This window comes from Trachemys scripta, chromosome 5, assembly GCF_013100865.1.
Source record: "Trachemys scripta elegans isolate TJP31775 chromosome 5, CAS_Tse_1.0, whole genome shotgun sequence".
NCBI lineage: Eukaryota > Metazoa > Chordata > Testudines > Emydidae > Trachemys > Trachemys scripta.
This window is the reverse complement of record NC_048302.1, coordinates 70821536-70846226: the sequence shown is the minus strand read 5'-3', so window position 1 is coordinate 70846226 and position 24691 is coordinate 70821536. Positions and strand designations below refer to the sequence as shown.

At 39.8% G+C, this 24691-nt stretch overlaps 1 protein-coding gene across 1 annotated transcript in view; it reads right to left on the bottom strand.

Annotated features, from left to right (window-relative positions):
* GALNTL6 (polypeptide N-acetylgalactosaminyltransferase like 6) overlaps positions 1-24691 on the bottom strand; it is a 948842-nt gene that overhangs the window by 40645 nt on the left and 883506 nt on the right. Inside the window, 2 exon segments of the mRNA XM_034772183.1 lie at positions 8522-8545; positions 8547-8744. Coding sequence (XP_034628074.1) covers positions 8522-8545; positions 8547-8744 — 222 coding nt within the window.

Below are 24691 nucleotides of genomic sequence, written 5' to 3'. Positions count from 1 at the left end.
AGTGCAGAGAGGCCATTCCCACTGTGTATTTGCTCCAACATCCAAACATGGACAACAGATTTGTTGAGTATTTTTGCTAACTGATTAGCTGTGAAGAAACTCATGTGATGTTATTCATGGAGGGTGAGAGTGACAACGCACTACTGATCAGTTTGACCGGGGACATTACAAGACAGAGTGCATCTTCTGTAACTGCTCATCATGAAGACTCAGGTTGCTCCAAAACACAGGTTGACAGCCAACAGCTGTAGCACATTGTGCAAATTGCTGTTGCCACTACTAGTGGCATCAAATTTTCCTGACAAGACCAAAACTAAGGGAGAGATTTTTTTTTAAAAAGTGGCTAAGGGATTTAGAAGCACATAATACATAGAAAGCCAATGGGATTTGTGCTCCTAAACCCCCTAAGCAGTTTTGAAAATCTTTTCTTAAATGCTTTCCCCACACGTGGTAAATTTAGAATTGATAATGTACAAAGTCAGTGTCTCTTATGTTTTAAAAAAATAATTACAACATAATGACAGGGTAGTTAGTCACATCTTAAATTCCTTTATCTATTTTAAAAACCAACATGAAATTTTTTTCCCCTTTGAGGAAATTTGCATTAATTTATGTCAAAAAAGATGCTACTGAGATAAACAGAACTTCCAGTGCTAACAGAGTGACAATTCCTGCTTTTGATTAGTTAACAATACAGACAACTATATTACTAAACTAATGTCCCTTTTAAACATTGCAAGCAATGCTTAGCTTTCAGCTCTCCCATCTCATTGAGACAGAGTGAAATCCTGGCTTCACTGAAGTCAGTGGCAAAGCTCCCAGTGACTTCAGTGGAGCCATGATTTTACCCAGAATGCTTAAGTGTTCCCAGGGCCGGCTCTAACTTTTTTGCCGCTCCAAGCAAAAAAAAAAAAAAAAAGTGCTGCCCCACCGTAACACCCCCTCTGAGCGCCATGCCACAGAAACACCCCTCCCCCCCGAGCGCCGCCCGGCCGAAACTAAAACAACAACAAAAAAACTTCAAGCGCTACCCCACCGAACCAAAAAAAACCAAAACACCAAAACCGAGCACCCCCCGCCACCCGAAGATTGGCCGCCCCTTACAAGGTGCCACCCCAACCATGTGCTTGGTCGGCTGGTGTCTGGAGCTGGCCCTGAGTGTTCCTGAGGAAGTGGTGTGGTGTGGTGAGTCAGAAAGGGAGAGGCAGTCTCTATGGCAAGTTGGATCTCAGTTTTGTGCATTGAAGGTCATGAAAACATCTACTGCAAAATAAATATCAGTGCTCTTCTGAATGTGTAACCTTAATCTAAAAACAACTTTATGTGGTACTATGGAATAATACCAGTTTAATGACATTTAATAACTGCAAATGCATGTCTAGGATTCAGGAAATGACTGAAACAGAGTTCTAAAATGAGCTGTTCAAGTTATCTCCGGTACATGAAATGAATGGCAAATCGTGTCAGAACTACTGCTCAATTTAATAATCTGTTCAAATGATATATTGCCCTTGAATAGCAAAGATGGTGCCCTGACTCTGTTGTCAAGGTCACAGCAATTCAATACAGCATCATAAGAGGCTTCCAATTGCTACCAATTTACAGAGTGCTTTTCACACAATGTGGTTTAGTGCCCTGAATACCATAGTGTCTCTCCTAGAGAACATTAGCTGCATTCACATGGGTGCAAAAATGGGAATGCCCCTGTTCACCCTCTGCCTTTTAAGTAAGCAGTACTTACACTGGCTTTACTACACTTATTAGTGTGAGAGCACAATATGTCCTTAGATAATCTTTCAGACATCAGAATCTACAGACTGAATGCCAAGCAACAAGCCTCCTTTCATATTAACTGATATGCAGTAACTTAAAAGGTCCTGTTCTTTGTGTGAAACATAAAAAGGAAAAGGCCAGGTTAAAAGAAGTCAAGCACAGCCTGAATGAAACACCGAGAAAGCAGGGGACTGTGAATCACAGGTTGACACTAACCTTGATGAGAGAATTTGAGTGGTGCAGAAACTGTGCAGTATGCAATATGGGGCTGGGTGAATGTTATATTGCTTTTGTACAACGTAAATATGGCAAACTGATGGACTGAGATTGACTCAAAGTCATTAAGGATATGAAGCAGACACTTCTAAAAAGTCATCTGTCTCTCTTTCAGAGAGAAGAGAGTTAGTCAGTCCTAAAACTTTGATGATTTTTCATATATGCTATTTGGTTTAATTTCAGAGTGTTTCACTTCTGGGATTTCCCATCACTGTTGTAAAGTGGTTCTATCAAATCCATGAATTCTCAATGGGGGCCAGAAAGGAGTGGGTTCAGGCTTAGCATGAGCGCAATCTCGGACAGACTCACTGAATATTAAATAAGCCCTATAGCAGAACAGAGCCAAACCTTAACATTTAAGTTTGGAATCAGGAAAAGGGATGATTTTCCTGTAGGATCTTGAAAGCAGGACCCATAAAGTCCAGAAAAAATTTACTCGTGGTCACCATTTTACATAAGAATATAAGAATGGCCAAACTGGGTCAGATCGAAGGTCCATCCAGCCCAGTATCCTGTTTACTGACAGTGACCAATGCCAGGTGTCCCAGAGGGAGTGAATCTAACAGGTAATGATCAAGTGATCTCTCTCCTGCCATCCATCTCCACCCTCTGACAAACAGAGGCTAGGAACACAATTCCTTACCCATCCTGGCTAATAGCCATTAATGGACTTAACCTCCATCATTGTATCTAGTTCTCTTTTACACCCTGTTATAGTTCTAGCCTTCACAACCTCTTCAGGCAAGGAGTTCCACAGGTTGACTGTGTGCTGTGTGAAGAAGAACTTCCTTTTATTTGTTTTAAACCTGCTGCCCATTCATTTCATTTGGTGGCTCCTAGTTCTTATATTATGGGAACAAATAAATAACTTTTCCTTATTCACTTTCTCTACACCACTCATGATTTTATATACCTCTATCATATCCCTCCTTAGTCTCCTCTTTTCCAAGCTGAAAAGTCCTAGCCTCTTTAATCTCGCCTCATATGGGACCCGTTCCAAAGCCCTAATCATTTTAGTTGCCCTTCTCTGAAGCTTTTCTAATGCCACTATATCTTTTTTGAGATGAGAAGACCATATCTGTATGCAGTATTCAAGATGTGGGCGTACCATGGATTTATATAAGGGCAATAAGATATTCCCTATCCCTTTTTTAATGATTCCTTAACATCCTGTTTGCTTTTTTGACTGCCGCTGCATACTGCGTGGATGTCTTCAGAGAACTATCCACGATGACTCCAAGATCTCTTTCCTCATTAGTTGTAGCTAAATTAGTCTCCATCATATTGTATGTATAGTTGGAGTTATTTTTTCCAATGTGCATTACTTTACATTTATCCACATTAAATTTCATTTGCCATTTTGTTGCCCAAACCCTTAGTTTTATGAGATCTTTTTGAAGTTCTTCACAGTCTGCTTTAGTCTTAACTATCTTGAGCAGTTTAGTATCATCGCAAACTTTGCCACCTCACTGTTTACCCCTTTCTACAGATCATTTATGAATAAGTTGAATAGGATTGGTCCTAGGACTGATCCTTGGGGAACACCACTAGTTACCCCCTCTCCATTCTGAAAATTTACTGTTTATTCCTACCCTTTGTTCCCTGTCTTTTAACCAGTACTGAATCCATGAAAAGGTCTTCCCTCTTATCCCATGACAACTTAATTTATGTAAGAGCTTTTGGTGAGGGATCTTGTCAAAGGCTTTCTGGAAATCTAAGTACACTATGTCCACATGTTTATTGGCCCCTTCAAAGAACTCTAATAGATTAGTAAAACATTATTTCCCTTTACTGAAACCATGTTGATTTTTGCCCAAAAATTTATGTTCTTTTATGTGTCTGACAATTTTATTCTTTACTATTGTTTCAACTAATTTGCCCGGTACTGACATTAGACTTACCAGTCTGTAATTGCCAGGATCACCTCTAGAGCCCTTTTAAAATATTGGCGTTAAATACGTTCCCACAGACAAAGTTAAAAGTTTGAAATGATTGTAAATACACATAAGTACTTTGAATCTAAGTTTTAAAACTATAAAATCATTTTCATGACAAATCTCACCCACCCCAGTACCATTTTTTACTTAATTGGACAAGACTTCAAGTACCAGCACTGCGTGAAATTAAATTTCTTTTAAGAAAAAGGAGTGTTTATGCCCCATTTAATGGATAGTAGACATACACTTCAACTGGTAGCACATACTTGGCAATCCAGGACATAATCACAAGGATCGAACTAAGCTCTTTTAATTTGCATTTTTACCATGGTAGCAGTAAAAATGGTATTGTCCTCCTGCCCAGATACAAAACTAGTAGTAATATACTCAGTATATACTAAGTCTCTGCCATGTCCATTATACAACTGCCATTTTGTATGCATTTCAGAGCACAATACCAGATGGAGCACATACATAGGACAGTGGCACAATTAATTCCCAAAGATCAGGCAACATCAAGGGTGATAAGGAGTTGGTTTAATTTACTTCTTTTCTATCATGAATAGAGTTTGCCAAGACATTTACCAGTCAAATTCCCAGCAGATGTGTTTGCAAAAAGAAGGCAGAAGTTGCAAAAAGAAGGCTGCACACAGCATTCACTAGTTAGGTAAGATGTTGGAGCCAGAGATTGCCTGAGGACTTCATTGTTTACCCTGTCTCACACTGGCACAGGCAAACAGCTGTAAATCCTTTCCAAGTGCAAGGGGAGAAGGCAGTGAATGACAGTCCATCTTGGCACAGATGTCCTGTAAAAGATTCTTGATGTGCACAGCCAGTGAGGTTTTTCTGGCTGCTCGATTCTTCTAAAGTAATAAGGAGCAGTCTGTTTTCCTCCTTTCAATTTCTAATTATAACAGCCGTTGGCCTTTAAGTTTGCTCAAAGTCTCTGAAAGTGCTGATGAATTAATTAAAACTTTACAGGAATGGGAAAGTCTCAAAAAATCTAGAGTAGCAGGGAAAAAAACTTCAGCTTAGGTTAGTTTACAGATGGAACATATTTTTAGGGGGATGGGAGAGCCTTTGGTTCTCAGTTCCATTCTTTGGTGTCTGGAGGTATTTTTAATAGAAAAAATAGATGCATATAATACAGTCCTATGATTCATTTTAAAAACACCTTAATATCATTGTGACGCTGGCAGACCAGGTGCCAGCTCATGCCAAGGCCCTCACTGAATACTCACAAGTGCATAGTTGGAATCCAGTCTTGCTTACTGTGCGTTAGTATTATCAAAATAGATATTAGATGTTAAGTTGATAAAGATGTGTTTAGATTTTATGAAATGCTGGTAGAATGCTGCACGTATTTATCTCACTTATAATCTCTACAGCCCATGGTATAAAGTTATACTGAGTGTTTGCACCATAATCCTTTGTAACTGTGTAACTCACCAAACAGAAAAAGAAGCATTGATTAAGGTAAAGTGCTTGTCCATGGCCTACTGAAGGCAAATGACGTATTGTATAGCATCAAAAGAAAAGAGACGTTGAGATTGCATTTCCTAAATCCTTCCAGGAAGGAGAGACCAATGCATAACTCAGCCCATAACTTTGGACTCTGGAGTGGAAAAGATAAAAATCCCTGACAGGAGAAACTGAATCTTATTTCCATGTCTGGACTCTGAGGGGCAAAGATTCCTAAACATAAGCAAAGAGTTCCCCATTCTGCTTGGCAAGAGTTAGCCCTGAAAGACATTTAGAATTTACAGATTACTATAACTGTCACCATTTGAAATGTAGACTGAAACTTATTTGCTTGCTGTAAACTATAAATAATTCTCATTTCTTTTTCCTAGTTAATAAATCCTTAGTTAGTTTACTCTAGAATTGGCTACCAGCATGGTCTTTGGTATGAGATCCAAGTTCCAAGATCTGGGGTAAGTGACTGGTCTCCTGGGACCTGGAGCAACCAGAATATTTTGTGATTTTTCATGTAAGTGACCATTTATCACTAAGTCCAGCATGCCTGGGTGGCAAGATAGACTAGAGAGCCCAAGGGGTCTGTCTGTAACTCCATGGTAAGACTGCTATAGTGATTCAGGAGTTGACATTAATTACTGGGTTGGCGAAATTTAATGATAGAACATACCACCAGTTTGGGGTGTCTACCCTGTTTTTTGACAATCTGCCCTGAGCTTGGCATGCACAGTCGTGAGCCACTCCAGACAGTGTATCATGTAAGATGTGTATTATTAATTCTGTGTAAAGCATGAATATCTGAATCTCAAAGGTCTGGATATGGTCCTTCTCTGGAGCATTGAGTGAGGATTGTACAATTGGGCAAGGTAGGTATATATCACATGTTCAAAGTCCTGCAGTTGCAGAGGTGTGTCTGAGTGTGGGTGTTGATGGAGGGACATGGAGGAGTTATTGATCTTTGGTCTTTTCTGACTTCTTCTGTTAATTTTCTATTGCCTCTGGGTATAACCAGTTCACATGAAGTTTATGAAACAAAATGTTAATGAGAAAAACCAAAAATGAGGGAATTCACTGTGTCAGGAGTTTGCATATATCAAGGCACTGGCACCATGAAGTAGTTTGAGGTACTGTAGCTGGGGGCTAAAATAAGAGTGCAAAGGCCCAAGGGACTGTAATCCGAAAGGTTATTTTTAAAGTCCTGCTACGAGATGTAAAAAAAATTGGTTTAGTTTAAAATGTTCTCAAGAGAAAGGGACCAAAAACTGTCTGGATCTCCCCTCCGGAGACTATCCTGGCATAACAGGCATCCTCACAAAAAATCTTTGTTCCTATTTAAACACCTTCATTCCTTCAATTCATGTGTAAAATCTTATAATCTGAGAGCCCCAAGAAGTCCTCTAGCAAAACCAGGGAAGACCAGAATTGACATTACTGATACTTCTAAAGTTATTAAAAAAGACAGAAAAATATGTTAAAAAGTCAACCCTTCTTTACAAATCATAATTAAAAAGAAAAATATCTTTTGCAGCTCTCCTTTAAGATGGAAGATGTAAAAGGCCAGTGCAATTTTTCCAAAAAGACACACAAATTACATGCCTTTTCTACAGCCTATGTGTATTTATTTATTTCTAATACAACCTGTCACCACAAGGTGTGCATTATTAGGCTATTGATATAAAAGGAATAAATCTGAAGGCAGAATGCATCTGAGAAGTGCACCAGCAACCTGCTGACACATACCCCAGCATGACATGATAATATTAGAGTATGACTCCTTATTTCCTTCTTGTTTAAATTCCAGCTGTGATACCACTAACCAAAGCCAACTTGCAATCAGATCATAGATTGAGGCAAGATGGAGCAATTTTTTTAGGAAAAGAACCCCACTCATTTTTGCATATTTACATTTGCATGTGCAAATCTGACCAGACAACACACTATAGGTACCTAACTAATACCTAATTTATGCATACAATTTGTAATTACACATATAAAAATGTGCACTGACCTCAAGCCTCCCTTGCTAAAAATCAGATTCTCAAAGCCATCCTGTAATATGCTGTAATGACTATCTGTTCCTTCTGAATCTCCTGTCCTTGTTGCGCATGCACATCATGGTGCACAGAAGATTATAAGGGATTATACCAGGAACAGCCATAGACATCACCAGACATGTCAGTTTCTTACTTTAGTGGCTGTTTCATAGATCATTCCAATCACTACAAGCTCCCTTAATGACACCACTAGTAATAGGGGCTAAATCTCATTTCATAAGGGCTTTGTTATAATGTAAAAAGTTTCAGTAACTTTATATGAAATTCAGTGTTATACCAAATTGCTTTGCAATCAAGATGGAACATGCTGTTAAATTTGGTCTAGCTTAGGCTTACCATACGTCCGGATTTTCCCGGACATGTCCGGCTTTTTGGGCTCCAAATCCCCGTCTGGGGGAAAAGCCCAAAAAGCCGGACATGTCCGGGAAAATCGGGACATGCCGGGCCAGCCGTGCGGGTGCTCGGGGGCCGGGCCAGCGGCTTGGGGGCCAGGGTTTGGGGGCCGGGACAGAGGAGAGGGGCTGGGCCGGGCCGGGGGCTCCGGGGCCGGGCCGGCGGTGCGGTGCCGGGCCGGGGGCCAGGCCGGCGGTGCCAGGCCGGGCTGGGCCGGGGGCTCGGGGGACGGGCTGGTGGTGCCAGGCCGGGCCGGGCTGGGGGCTCGGGGGACGGGCCGGCGGTGCGGTGCTGGGGGTGCTCGGCCGGAGGTCCGGGGGCCGGGCCAGGGACCGCAGTGCTGGACGGGCCGGGGGTGGTTGGCCGGGGGCCGGGCCCGGGGCCAGCACCCCAGGGCCGGGGCCAGCCTGGGCCGCGCCTCCTCCCCCCACACTCCCCCTTACCTGCTTCAGGCTTCCCGCGAATCAAATGTTTGCGGGAAGCAGGGGAGGGGGCGGAGACTTTGGGGGAAGGGGCGGAGTTGGGGCGGGGGCGGGGCCGGGGCCCCGTGGAGTGTCCTCCTTTGGGAGGCACAAAATATGGTAACCCTAGTCTAGCTTGGGTATTCCTTACCTCCCCCCAGGCAGCAGGTGGGGGGCTCCACAGGAGGGTAATATTTAGGAACATCCCATGCCACTGCAGCCATGAACCACTTGAAGTCCTTGCACTTAAGGTGCTTGCGTAGCTCCTTCTGGGCTGAGATATCTCCTGTTGAGAGATGCCTGTACTCAGGCCGCCGCTGGTAAACATACTCTGCAAACTCATCCATCCATGTCTCCGCCACACGCTTCAGGTTCTGTGAAGCAGAAAGAAAGAGTCATTAACCTGTCCATGCTTTGACTAGATGATATAATTGACACTGGAAGTAAAATAACCAACCCTGACTTGTAATCTTATCATGTTTTGGATGGTAGTGTATTAAATAAATGGTAAACCTCTTTGGAATTAAACACTGTTAGGAACATGATTTAATTAGATGGATGGCTTCATGCAGTTTGTTTTTTTTTAGTACTTCAGTGCAATTGCTGAATGGGGATTTAATTAACCAGATACAGTAAAAATTCAGCTAATTATTTCAACTAGAATCTCACTGTGAAGCTCCCATTTATTTTACTTGATTGCTAATGTTGTTTTTCCATAGTTTTGATGCAGCTGAATTTTGAAATTGGAGTTTTGCTTTGTATAGTAAAATATTATACACAATCCAATTTTTCAACAATGTATTTCCTTCAGGGCCCCAAAATATCCCCAACCTTTCAGAGTGACATATCTGCAAAGACAGGCTTAGTAACAAGTCTGTGTAGGCTCTCTAGATACACACAACTAACTGGGCATTATTAATATATTCAGAAGGTAGGATGAATTCTGAATACACAACATTACATAAACTACTAATGCCTGTAACCAGTAATGCTGCATAGAAGGATGAGCTTAGGATAGTCAACAGAGCAATGAAGCCACTTCCTTTCCTAGCACGGGTGTTTGCTCAAGTAGCTTGGAGGGGGTTGAAGACTGCTATTAGTAAATATCTCCAGTGACTGGAGATGGGATACCAGCTGGGGAGGGCTCTGAATTACTACAGAGAATTATTTCCTAGGTGTCTGGCTGGTGAGTCTCATCTACACGTTCAGGGTCTATTTGGGATTGGAAGAATTTTTATCCCAGGTCAGATTGGCAGAGTCCTTGGGGTTTTTCATCTTCCTCTGCAGCATGAGAGACGGATTACTTGCGGGTTTAAACTAGAGTAAATGGTGGATTCTCTGTAACTTGAAGTCTTTGAACCACGATTTGAGGACTTCAGTAACTCAGCCAGAGGTTATGGGCCTATTACAGGAATGGGTGGGTGAGATTCATTGGCCTGCCATGTGCAGGAGGTCAGACTAGATGATCAGGAGGGTCCCTTCTGGCCTTAAAGTCTCTGAGTAAGTTGCTTCCCATAAAACAGGGGTCTCAAACTCAATTTACCTTAGGGACATGGCCAGTCCTCAAATCTTCCCAGTGGGCCAATAATGTCACTGAAGATGGTGTTCAGAAAAAAAATGTTTATATTGTATTTTTTATTTCAAATTTCTTGGAAATAATAAAACTGTCATACAACTTTATACAGTCTTCACCTTCCAGAGAGTTTTTAGTGTTTGCCAGACACCTGGCAATGCTTCAGTTCTGTCAGTTTGTCGATGTTTGGCCTCAGTGACTGAGCAGTTGAATCCTTCAGGATTGCAGCAAGGTGTGCATCAGATAGTTGTGTTTGGTATTTTGACTTGTTTATATTCATTGTGGAAAAAAGTGAGGCTGCCTCCGTGGCCGACTCTGCATGGCAACTAATGACGGTATCTCTGTCCCTCTCCCCCAGCCAATGGGAGCTGCAGGGGGCGGCGCCTGCAGCAGATAGATCTGGCAGCATGGCTGCATGCATCTCTCCTCAGTGGGGAGGTTCTTGGGCTGCAGATGATCCGCGGGCCGGGACTTTGAGACCCCTGCTGTAAAAGAGTTCTGTCACAACAAAAGCCTTCCAAGTTTAGGCTGCATTACCTTTTCTGGATAGTTTCCACAGAGCTGGTGAGAGGATGATGTGGCCCCTCTGGACCTACATGGACTCCAACCACTCCCTGGTTCCAAGCCTGCTACTCCCCTCCTCTTGTTGTGCATGGATCACAATTGTGAAATCTGGTGCTGCCTAGGCAATTCACTAGGGCTAGAATGCCACTGCCTATGCAACTGACTCCCCCATCTGTGTGGGGCAAGGGAGATTTGCATGTGAATGAGGCTCAATCCAGATTTTAATCTTGACTGTCAAAAAGCAGGACATTCAGAGTAGAGGCTGACCCCTTCAATGTACAGAGACCCTGCAGTATGCATGGGTTTGTGAGAGATCTTTAAATGCTACTTTAAATATTTTGCATTTTTTTTTTATTTCATAAAACCCTCTGATCATGTTGGTGCATGACACCACCTGCTCCAGTACATTTAGATAGCCCAGGGATTAAGTATGTACTATTACAGTTTGTTGTGTCAGGGTCTAAAAGAAATACTATACAGACTTGCTGTCTAACTTCGCATCCTAAAATGCATAATAAAAGCCATGGACAAAGACTGGTAAGTTGAGGGCCAAACCACTGAAATGTTGAACACTTTCTGTGAGACGCTGAGTGCCCTAAATACACTCCATGGGGGTGGGTCTTTTGCCTATTGAGCACCTTATTTTCCATCCTGTTCTTTCTGGAATTTAAACTTCTGTTTGCTTTTCTGTGATTCCATGTTGAGCAGTAGTCTTCATTCAGCTGTTCCCTATGATGCCCAGGTCTTTTCCTTTGTTAGTTAGTTTAGAACCCAGTAAACAGTATGAGTAGTTCAAATTATTCCTTCCAGTGTGCATTATCTTGCATTTGTCAGCATTCATCATGTTGCCTATTCATCTGTCTTTGTTACATACCTCTTAAGTTTCTCTTAGTTTTCTTTAATCTTGACTAACTGGAATAATTTTATCTTCTGCAATTTTCATACCTTTGCCTCCTTTTTCATATAATTAATAATGTTAAACACCAGCCCTAGCATGAAACCTTGTGGTAACCTGGTGCTAATCTCCCATGATGAAAGCTGACCATTTATTCCTAATTTTTGCTTTGTGTTTTAGCCAGTTTCTCAGCCTATGACTACGCAATTTTTTTAAAACAACTTTGAGTGACAGACTTTGACAAAGACTTTTGTGAAAGTCCAAATAAAATACGTTACCTGATTCTCCTTTATCAATTGTTTTGACAGATTCAGAAAGAGGTCTTCTAAATTAAGGAGGCAACAGATAATTGATACAACCAAACCCCACAGAGTTCATATTCTCTGTTCAGCATTGGGTATGATCTCAGTACATTCATCCCCCTTACATGCTAATGTGCATCTTCACAGATGCCCCTTTTTCCAGAAGTTTCTCTAATTGTTTTTCATTATCTTTTCCTGTCAAGTTAAAATCTGCACTTCCACAGCTGTCCAACACAAAACAAAACCACCATACACACATCACATTGGGTGACATTCTGACACTAAAGGAATCTTATAGCCTTGCTTGTAAAAACAAGATCCTCAAACCGTGTAATGTTCGGTTTATAGAATGCTAGAGCTGCGAAATGCTGATATGTTCTGTAATAAGACAGAGGACAATATACATCTGAAAATCAGCAACAGAAGGTAATGTATCCTTTCAGAATTGTCTCTGCATATTTGTGAGCCTGATTCCTATTCTGATTTGCTTTCAAGATTCATTTGAAAACCACTCTCCTGAATTTTATTAATTTAGTTTGCTTCAAGCTTCTGCACAAACCTAGATATCTCAGAACTAATAAGGCTTATCTGAATACAAAGACAGCGAGATACAGCACAAATGAAGTACACTCGGCTGGTGCTGTAAGATAAGTTACTGTGTGCTTTGTCTCTGTGAAGCAAACACATTAAAACTTGAAGAATGGGGCATGTGCAATTAAGGCAGTTTAAGAAATCACAACACTGAAGTCCCTGTTCTGAATGACTTATGCCCCACACAAGGTTGACTTTTGTTGCTATTTCATTGGAAACAAAGCAACACAATTCTCCTGGGTAATTTACATTAAATTAGCTTTCAGTGGTAAGGGAATGGAGTGTTGCCATGACAAAAGGAAATATACATCTGATATAAGAATGACAGCTACAAAGGCAATATGACTCTCTTTGAGGTAACATTGTGACATGGAAATCTCCCAGCCATGTGAGAATACTATTTGCCCTTGCCTGTGTGGACAGAGCCAAACTAGGTTTTAACCACATTAATCAGAAGAGGCAAAACCATGAGTACTAGTTTAACCTTTACAGCAGCACATCATCCCCTCATGTATTCTGTTTATCCCACATGTTTTAATGGAAAACTATTTTAGATGTTTTACAGTTTTAAAAGTAGTATGATACTATTTTTTAAAAATTATTCCATTCGATCATTGACTTAGTACCATGAGTCCTACTATACAGGACACCAAGCAAGAGGAAACTGGTAAATAACTGTAGCAGTGGCTTTCCTCTTCAGTAGCAAATGTAGCTACTACCTCAGTTTCCCCCTTCCTTTGTAGAGTAGTCTAGATTTCTGACTTAACTAAATATACTTCATCCCTTAAGAAGCAACAAATGTCCAACAAAATAAAATTCCAAAAGAAGTCCTTTAAACCTCCACTTGTTGGTGCAGGGGCTCACAAATGGTCCTTCACCAAGACAAAACACCACCCTTCCATGCACGGACTCCCAATCAACCTTTACTATTTGGCTTTTTCACAGTCTTTTGGTGGAAAACCACAAGCAGTGAATTTCTTAAGAGGATCACCTAATCTTTTAAGGTCTTTCTCTACCCTCCCACCGAGCCTCTGGCTTTCTAGCCCACAACACCAACCTTCCCTCAGGGTACTTTACCCAACTCTGATTTTTATAAGACTCTTTTCCAGCTCTTTCCACCCGGCACCTTGTCTGGACAGACCCAACAGCTTGCCCTATTACCTTTCATTCTCTCTCTGAAATGGCAAAATCATATATTTCTGTCATTCTTCCCAGTATGCATTGCTTCCCAACCTATCGTTGCCCTGCTATAACAATAAACCCCAGAATACCTTGATTTTGGACTGAACCTGAAACAGGGCCAGAGCTTGATCTTGAACACCACTTAAATGGCCAGAGACACCAATACATTTTAGAAATCTCTAAAAGTGCCTAAAGTAGCCTTTCCTTACATAATAATGTCCAACATTGAGATGCTCAAAATACTGACTTGGCCCAAACTTTGTAGGAGTGTGCAGTGGGACATTGGGACTCTTTAGCTGAACAAGCAGGATGGCAAGCTCATCATACTCATGAAATCTTTCTACTGCTCATCAGAACCCCCAAAGAGCCTATCTATTAGCTATTCATATCACCAACATATCTGAGGACATAACAGGAATTTTAACATTCCTTCTGACATTCCTTGTTTGGTACTTAATAACTTTTAATATATAGTTACACCCTCTCATATGTAACCAATAGACAATTTTTGCACCAACTCAAAGGTTTTCAGATATCTGTTTTAAAGATATAGCACATAGAAAATAGATGTTAATGCTTTCTTATTACATTTTAGTTATAACCTGGCTTATCCAAGAGACTTCAAATTATATTAACTGAGGGGAGAGATCTTTTAGTGGGGAAGAGGCAACACTGGGCTTACAATTGAAAGTAGAATGCAACCTTAGCCATGGACCAGTTGTTACGTCACAATATTTAAACCATTTCCATATAAAATACACAAAATCTCACAAAATACTGACTAGCTAGCTCCAAAGCTTCAAACTAAAGAGGGTCTAGACTTTTTAGAGTAAGTGTAAGGAACTTTATTCCCTAGACTGAGCTCTCAGTAGGAAGTACTTCTTTCTGAAGTAGTTAATTACAATGTTCAAATAATACCAACCAGCTTCCTCATAGTTTGACTGCTCTGAAGGAGGTTTGTTGAATCAAGTCATCTTGAGCTCGTTATCTCTACACATGCTGACAATACAGGCTTAATAATTACCACACCCCTTTTTGTTTAAAGGAGTAAAGTCCAGTACTGAAAAACACATTCAAGAAGCAATCAATCTTAATACGTTGACTTGAATGCAGTAATGTATGTTTGCTCTTATGAAGACTAGAGTAAGCTCCCACCATATATTAAAAAAGTAACACAAACAGTTTATTTGTAAATGTTTATTAGGGTCTTATTCAAGCAAAAATGCACGAGCTTTGGAAAATGGTAGATTCTGGTTCTGTGGTTGACTAATATATTGGAAGGTAAATTGGTCACGTGGCAGCTCTAAAAAAAAACAAACAAAAAAACAAAAAACCCCAAAGCTTTTCTGCAGCGAAGAGCTTTTTACAGCAGCCCAGCAGGAGGAGAACATACATCAATGAGCACCCCACTTTCAGTGCTTCTCTGGACTTTCTGACCCTTTGCTTATCTCACCTACAATGTTAGGCAAGCAGGAAATAATCCAACTCTAGACCGAAGTAACCCACCAGCATGGCTGCTAGTGGGAAACCATGAGACTTGGTTAAATCAACCTTTAAAAAAAAAAAAAAAAAAAAAAGAGAGAGAGAGAGAGAGAAAGATAGAGAGAGGAGTTAATGGTGGGAGGACTGACTGGAAAAGGGGAGGGCAATAGGTATTTTCTCCTCCAATGTGTTGTAGGGCTGGATTAGTTGGGAATCATTCCCAGCCAAATGCACCCATTAAAAATGGGGGTTTTAGGAAGTTACAATTTTAAGATAGGCTCTTTTTATTACAACATTAGCATTGTTTCATGTACCATATGCTGGGTATTAACATGAGAAGACTCCATGGTTCTAAAACTAAATTCGATATTTTATTAAGAGAACTATCCTAGCTAATTGCATACAAACTGACCACCTGGTACCTTCTTCCCTCCTGCAACCTGTGTTTCTCCCTCCATGTTCCATGCAGGTTTCTACAAGCACTGATCTGGGGTTCAGGGTTTTTGCTGAAAGGGACAAAATTTGCTTGTTCTATACCAAATTAAACACTCATTTACTATTTGTTAGACACACAAAAATGTTAAAGTATTTAAAACAAAAAATAAATTCACATAAATCATTACATCTCCCTTAGTTCCTCTCTCTCTATTTATAGAGTCTTTTAAATGGAAACTCTGTGTGACAGTCTCTCAAATGGCATCAAATATCTTTGTCAAGAAGAAGTGGTGGCATGGTAGATCTCGGGTCCTCAATTTCTATTTTACTGCGTGATCCTGTCTCCTACCATACATACCTAGGGGAGAGGGAGTAAAGAATAGCAAAAGAAACGAAAATGAAGCTTTTGTTTCTGGCTTGTAGGTCAGCTACTGGAAAAACACAGATACAGCACACAGCATTATTTTCAGCATGCCAAACCGATCACAGCAAAGTGTTTCTAGGTTAGATTTGACCTGGCTGGTTAAGCCAGATTCAATAAAGAAAGCAAATATAGAAAGATTAAAAAAAAGACATAGGAGAAATAAAATGAGGTTGGGAATTGACACGTCAGGTAAGGAAGCGACAAGAATCTTAGGTTTACATCTCAGGGCACAGCCACAAAGATAATAATGTCATCTGGGTCTCTCTCCTTGTCATGTCTGGTCAGAACAACTTTCTGGATAAGGATGAAGAAAGCTCAGTGGTGTCATGGTACATGCATATGTGCTTGTGTGTGATGGAGACAGTTGTGATCATAAAGCTGACTGATGTCTCCAAAAGTGTTGGCAATCTCACTCCAATGAAATTGAGCAATCAAAACAAAGTATCCAGTTGTCCCAGGTATGAACCTCATCTTGTTTTAATTACACTTTACTTTGTTGCTACAACTCTGACCTCACTAGGAGCCTTGAAAACCCTTAATCACCAGTTCTTTTAATTTATGCAAACTCACTTGAAATTGTTCTGTGACTCTGTTCTATGCTTTTTTTAAACAATATTTTTACATATCATGTTTGTTAAGTTAAAATTACTTTCCCCGTTTCACTTTCTTTGGACAATTCAGGACTTCAACACAAGGTAGAGTTCAACACAGCCGCAGAGAGAGATAAATGTGCACTTTCTTACTCAATTGCTATTCTTGGTGGAATCTTTGGGACATTTTCAGTTTCTGTTTTTTTTTCTTTTGTGGCTGACAGATTGCTCTCTCCCACCAAATGCCCTATACCTCTTCATTAAACATGTTCAGGGGAGTCCTGTGTGACATTACAATTATGGTGATTCAGGCAACTCAGCTGGGCAAAAGCAGAGACTTTATTCTTGGGAATGGAATGACTGCTTAACAGCTGGGGGCTGCATAGCACAACAGGCTGGTAAAGATTCCAGGGAAACAAAGTTTAAATGGATCTGTCCCTAACAGGAATATTATAGTTTCCTGTTTTAGAGACAGGGATGGCATGCCAGCTTGGAATGACAATATTTATGAGCAAGACAAAGAACCCTCATGGCGCATGAAACTGCATGGTTCTATCCTATGGATTTTTTTTCAATTGACTTTTTAGACAGTTGTTAAATTATCATAAAAATACTATTTCTGCTCCCAATTTCTCCAGCTGTTATTAGGCAGAAAATGTTTTTTCCCCCCTGGCTGTAAAGCAGTACAATGCTTTTATTATTTGTGCCATTTCACCTTTGTAACCCATTTTTTCTCCTTTGTGCCTACCTCATTCTCTGCACATACATCAGCCTTGATCCCCAATCCATGCACTTTGGGTTTGTCAATATTAAACTATTGTATCATATTTGAGTCCTGTAACCAGTTCCTGTTGCTCTATTGGCAATCTGAACATTTTCCAGGAAGCTGGCAGTCACAAGCAGGACCTCTTAAGCTGATTGCGTATCTTACTTATTACAATAGGCTTTTCTCTCATTGGCTATTTATCCTAGACTCTAGTTTTAGATTATTGTGTCAACAGTGTCAATCACTACAGTACACAGGCACTCCTTCACTCAGGGATTCTCTGCAGCTCTGAAATCAGTGCCTTGGAATAGAGTTGGAAGCCACAGTGCAGAATGAGAGATGCCGTATTTCAGATGGGAAATAAAACAGAGGACCTGACTGTTACATTCATTAAAAATCTCATGGCACTTTTTGCAAGAAAACAGATATTAATCCCTCTTCCATCCTAAATACCGTAGTAGTGCTGCTGCTGCAGCAAAGTAGATGCCGTGTTTCTCTCCGGAAATGTTTGCATTTCATTCAGATAGAATTAGTGATAGATATTATTTGCATTACTGGAAGAGTAAGGAATTAGAAACTCAAGCTGCTTTCTGTATGCTGGTGAAAGTCACTTTGCCATGTGGCTTTACTGCCACTGCTATTAATAGGCTCTGTTATTTTTATTCACCCTTAGTTGCATGCTGTAATCACATCTTGCAATGAAAATCATGCAAGCACTATGCAGTGCATGCAGAGTTTGGATACAGACTGTTATTTACCCCTTCTACTCCCCATGCCATGAAGCCCTGTGACTCCTTAAAATAGGCAAATATTTTGATGCCCATTTTACAGAAGTGCATAATGAGCCACAATGAGGCTAAATGACTTACCACAGGTCACAGTGTGGGAGTGGCAGAGCTAGGAATAGAATCCAGGAATCCAGACTCCCAATATGTTTCTCTAGCTACTGTTGATAATCCATCAAATAAATCCCAAAAATCCATCAAATAAATGCCATTGCAAACTAGTTATCCTTCTGGATATAATATATTTATCATTTTTCTTTTTTCCCCCCAAATGGTTAATAGACCATAAACTACCTGCTTATTCCTTTCCCCCCTTTAAAAACAAAACATTTTTGTTAGATTGAAGAAACAATATAAAAATACTGAGATTTTGATTGTTTTGTTTTTCTTGCATTCAAAAATTATCATGCAGATATTTATTCAAACTTCCTTCTTAAAACAATTGGCTCCTGGGTTGAGACTTTGATTCAGCTACTAATTAATTTTGACTATGGACTTATAAACATGTCTAAATGTTATAAGAGGTGTTATAATGACTGAGAGGGGAACTTAAGAGGGAAAAGTGTATTCTTATGATGTATATAATTGTGTTACTGCAAGAGGATAATGCCCCAAATGACTTGCGCATTCCAAGCTGATGTTTCTGTCATTTATGGTGATTGCTGGGTCACAATTGAAGTCTATTGCTGCTTGCTGTGCTAAAGGACTGAGTGACTGCAAAGCTACCTGTGCTGTCACCTTACACAGGAGCTGCCTCAGTCTCTTTTGTGAAGCCTGCTTTAAAAAAATACAAAAGGAGCCGTCTGTCAGTTTGCATTGAGGTCAATGGATAATGTAACTTTACGGACTTGCTTCGTCTAACTCACTGATTCTACTTTGTCCTATAACATGGTTGGAAACTGACAAAAATGTTCAAGTGCTGTTTTCAGCAAACCGCAAACATTGTTCACAGCTAGAAAAAAAAATCATCATGCCTGACTCTCTGTATTTGGGAATCACAGCACAAGATGGTATGCCTACAGTATCTTGGTCTATAGAGCCCTTGAAAGCCACAGAAAAAGGCTGAGCAAGTGGTTCAGCTGGGAATCTGAACCCACCTTAATTCCTGCCTCTTGAACTGAACCCAAACTCTTGCAAGTTCCAATTCAGCAACATAGTGTAATGAAGCAAATGACATCATGCTGTGCCTGCTGGGTCAGAGGATCACTGGACTCTGGGATCTCAACTCCTAGAATGCAGGGTGGAATTCAAGTTAAGGTTAGGATTCACCACATTTTTGGGTTAACATCTAAAGTTGATATTCACTGAGTTTGCCAATCCCTAGTTCAGAAAGACCTACACTAGTCTAATTCTCTGGAGAAGGTGCTAAAAGTCTGATTTAAAATGTTTGCAAATGAAAAAGATTGCTGTAGGCATGTATTGAAATTCTAAGGTCATGGAACGGCGAGTTTTTATTGATAGAACTCTTATGTTGTTTAGGGAATTCTGAAGAGAAAAATCTATTAATATGGAGTTTACAAAACCTGTCTAATAAACTGGAATGTACCTATAAGAAATTGCTGATCTTATTTTAAAATCTGTTTTACCAGATAACAGTCTAGGAGCTGATGGCTTAGCTAGAATGCATAAAAATGGAGCAACGGTCCTGAATACCAAAGTAGTTAAAATAATATAGCATAAGAATCCAGAACTTCTATATTGGGACAGTGTCTTGTACGAGGTTTCAAGACTTCTTTTACTGCAAATTATTTCACATAAAACAATCAGACAAAAATAGTTATTAGTAGCTGTGATTTTGTGCTAAGATAGTAGGGTTTGGAATGAATGATAATCAGTTTGTGCTTCCTTAGGAAGTGGAATCACTGTTAATATCTGTACACCCATTAATCTTGCTCTATGTGCAATTACCAGTAAATTGGGACCTGACTGTGTTTGGCAGGCGGCAGTATCCTGAGGCATCTACAAAAAAGTATTTTTGATTTAGTAGTTCTCTCTTATTTTGTTTATCAGAGTCTGCTTTATAAATGTGGCATTTATTTTTCCAGTTTGTTTTGCTCACTTTTTGAAAACATTCAGTGCCACATTGGTAAAATATTTGTTACATGGACGTTTCCTAGTTTATAGACCATGATTCAGCAAAAAAAGTATGTCTAGGCCTTGCAGGGCTTGATTGATAGTGTCAGAATGTGTGAAATGTGATCCTAAGAAAGAAGACAAATGACACCGTGATACATACTAAGGTGTATAGTATGATACACTAGTGATTGTTTACAGTCCTTACTGCCCAGAATGGATGGGATTTTGATAGGCCTGTTGTTGTATAGTAGAGACTGTCATCCTCATTCCAGTTTTTGAAAGAACATAAGAATGGACCTGCTGGATCAGACCAATGGTCCTGCTAGCTCAGTATCTTGTCTTCTGACAGCGGCCAGATGTGTCAGAGCAATTATCAAGTGATTCTTCCCCTGACATCCAGTCCCAGTTTCTGGTAGTTGGAGGTTTAGAAACACCCAGAGCATGAGGTTGCATTCATGACCAACTTGGCTAATAGCCATTGTTGGACCTATCCTCCATAAATTTATCTAATTATTTTTTTAACCCAATTATAGTTTTGGCCCTTACAACATCTCCTGGCAATGAGTTTCACAGGTCGATTGTATGTTGTGTGAAGAAGTGCTTGCTTGTGTGTGTTTTAAACCTACTGCCTATTCATTTCATTGGGTGACCCCTGGTGTAATATGAAGGCAGGGCTGGCTCTAGGCACCAGCAAACCAAGCATGTGCTTGAGGCGGCACAATTTCAGGTGTAGCACTCCTGACACTTCGGCAGCTGCGCTCCCAGAGGTTTTTTTGTTTTTTTTTTTGGGCTCGGGGTGGCAAAAAACCTAGAGCCGGCTCTGTATGAAGGGATAAACAATACTTCCTTATTCACTTTCTCCAGACCATCATGATTTTATAGACCTCTATCATATCCCTCTTAGTAATCTCTTTTCTAAAATGAAAAGTCCCAAAAGTTTTTAATCTCTCCTCATATGGAAGCTGTTCCATATCCCTAATAATTTCTGTTGCCCTTCTCTGTATCTTTTCCAATTCTAATATCTTTTTTGAGAGGGGCAACCAGAACTGCATACCGATTTCAAAGTGTGGGTGCACCATGGATTTATAGAGTGGCAATATGATATTTTCAATCTTCTTATCTATCCCTTTCCTAATGGTTCCTAACATTGTTAGCTTTTTTGATTGCCATTGCACACTTAGTAGATGTTTTCAGAGAACTATCCAAGATAATTCCAAAGTCTCTTGCTTGAGTAGTAACAGCCAATTTAGACTCAATCATTTTGTATGTATAGTTGGGATTATGTTTTCCAATGTGCATTACTTTGCACTTACCAACATTGAATTTTATCTGCCATTTTGTTGCCCAGTCACCCAGTTTTGTGAGATCCCTTTGTAACTCTTTGCAGTCAGCTTTGGACTTAACTATCTTGAGTAATTTTGTATTGTCTGCAAACTTTACCACCTTATTGTTTACCCCCTTTTCCAGATCATTTATGAATATGTGGAACAGTGCAGGTCCTAGTACAGATTATTGCAGGACCCCACTATTTACCTTTTTCCATTGTGAAAATTGACAGTTTATTCCTACCCTTTGTTTCCTATCTTTTAACCAGTTACTGATCCACGGGAGGACCCTCCCTCTTATTCCATGACTGCTTACTTTGCTTAACAGCCTTTTGGTGTGGCACCTTGTCAAAGGCTTTGTGAAAGTCCAAGTACATTATATCGACTGCATCATTCTTGTCCACGTGCTTGTTGACCCCCTCAAAGAATTCTAGTAGATTGGTGAGGCATGATTTCAATTACAAAAGCTGTGTTGACTCTTCTCCAACATACTGTGTTCATCTATGTGTCTGATAAGTCTGTTCTTTATTATAATTTCAACCAGTTTGTCTGGTACTAAAGTTAGGCTTTACTGACCTGTAATTGCCAGGACTGCTTCTGGAACTTTTTTTAAAAATAGGCGTTACATTAGCTACCCTCCAATCATCTGATATAGAGGCTGATTTTTAAGAGATGGGTTACATACCACAGTTAGTAGTTCTGCAGTTTCATAGCTGATTTCTTTCACAACTCTTGGGTGAACACCATCTGGTCCTGGTGAGTTATTACTGTTTAATTTATCAATTTGTTCCAAGGTGTGCTGCACCTTGCAGAGGTGAGGTGCACACAGGTATTGTCCCAGAGGAGGAGAGATGACAAAGATGACTTTAAACCACCATTGTGCCCTCAGGATTCTGGGCAGGATTCTTAGATAGAAGAGGGAGTTGCGCCAAGTTATGAATAAAGCTGGTTGAAAATTTTTCAATAATTTTTTTTTATGAAAATGCCATATTTGTTGAAATCAAAATATTTAGAAAAACATATCAATTTTAACAAACACCCTTAAGGGAAAATATTTTAAAAATTCATTTTGGAAAATATTTGTTTTGGGATGATTCTGCAATTTTATTTCAAATGTTTTGTTAATTTCGATATTATTTTTACATTATTTTGTAACATATCAGTAATAGTAGTACTGCATAGAAAAACACTACTACTACTACTGATATGTCTTAACTATAGATTCATAGATTCCAATGTCAGAAGGGACCATCTAGTTTGATCGCCTGTATAACACTGGCAAACAACTTCCCCCTTCCCTCAAAAACATTTCCTAGAGAATGTCATTTAAAAAGCACAACAAATCTTGATTTAAAAATGGTCAATGATGGCAAATACACACAATCCTTGGTAAATTGTTCCAATGGTTAATTACACTCACTAACAAAAACTTATGCCTTATTCCAGTATGCATTTGTCTAGCTTCAACTTTGAGACACTGGATTGCATTATATCTTTCTCTGCTAGACAGAAGAACCCGTTATCACATATTTGTTCTCCACATAGGTATTTGAAACCTCTAATCAAGTCACCCCTTAATGTTTTCTTTATTAAGCTAAATAGATTGAGATCTTTGAGTCTATCAACATAAGGCATGATTTCTAATCCTTGAATCATTCTTGGGGCTCTTCTCTGAACTCTCGCCAATTTATCAACATCTTTCTTGAATTGTGGACACCAGAATTGCCACAGTATTCCACCAGCCAATTATGGAGGTAAAATAACCTCTCCTACTCGAGAGTCCCCTGCATATGCATCCCAGGATCACATTAGCAGTTTTGATCAAACGATCACATTGGAAGCTCCCGTTCAGCTGATTACCTGCCATGACCCCCACGGCTTTTTCACAGCCACTGCTTCCCAGGATAGAGTTCCCCATTCTTAAGTATGGCCTATATTCTTTGCTCCTAGATGTATACATTTACATTTAGCTGTATTAACACACATGTTGTTTGCTTTTGTCCAATTTACCAAATGATCCCGATCACTTTCAATCAGTGTCATGTCCTCTTCATTATTTACCCACTTCCCTAATTTTTTTTTGTCATCTACTAACTTTATCAAGGATGATTTTTTTGTTGTCTTCCAGATCATTGATAAAAATGCCCAAAAGTGTAGGGCCAAGAACCATTCTCTGTGGACACCAAGGAAAACACACCTGCTTGATTATGATTCATTATTTACAATTATATTTTGAGACTTATCAGCCAGTTTTTAACCTATACAATGTGTGTCATGTTAATTTTATTTTGTTCTAGTTTTTAATCAAAATATCATGTGGTACCAAGTCAAATGCCTTATAGAATTCTAAGTCTATTATATCAACACTATTACCTTTATCAATCAAACTTGTAATCAAATAAAAAAATGATTTCAAGTTAGTTTGACAGGATCTGTTGATTTGCATTAATTACATTATCTTCCTTTAATTCTTTATTAATCAAGTCCTGTATCAGCCTCTCCATTATCTTGCTTCGGATCAGTGTCAGACTGGCTGGCCTATAATTACCAGATCATTCCATTTACCCTTTTTAAAACTAAGCAAAACATTAGCTTTCTTCCAGTTTTCTGGAACTTCCTCAGTGCTCCAAGACTTATTGAGAAATCAACATTAAAGGTCCAGTGAGCTCCTCAGACAGCTCCTTTAAAACTCTTGGAGAACAGCGGATATTTTATTTTTAAAATCATTAGTGGCAACTGCTACTTAATACTGATTGAAACCTCTTATCTTATTTTCTAGAACAGAGTGTCCTTTTTGTTTTTTTTTAAATGAACGGTTTGACAATTTGACATTTTCCAAAACCAATTTTTTTTGGAAATTTGGTTTCATGGGAAATTTAAAAAATTGTTTTCATTTTGATTTGGAAATGAAACAACTTTTGAAACATTGAAGCTTCCCATGAAATGGAAATTCTGAGTTTTGAGCAGCTTTATTTATGGCAGTGCTGCCTATACACCTGCCCAGAAGTCATGTAATAACATGCAACATGGTTCTGACAAGCCCCCTTTTCCCCTCAAGCTCCAGTCTACATGTCCTCCATGCTGATGCTTGAGAGATGCTTTTGTTGGGAAGCCTATGGCTGTCCTATGCAATACTTGCACTGGGAGGCTTTCACAGCCTAGTGGGTCAAGGCTTTTCACTGCAGCATAGTGGGTCAGGGCTATGCCTGTGTGTACTGTGCCTCCAGCATCTGCCATCCAGGGAAAAACCCATCTAGGCAATAAGTCAATGAGTTCCCCTAGGTTGCCAGTCAGCACCCTAGTTACACCTACTTCTGTGGGAGGGAGATGT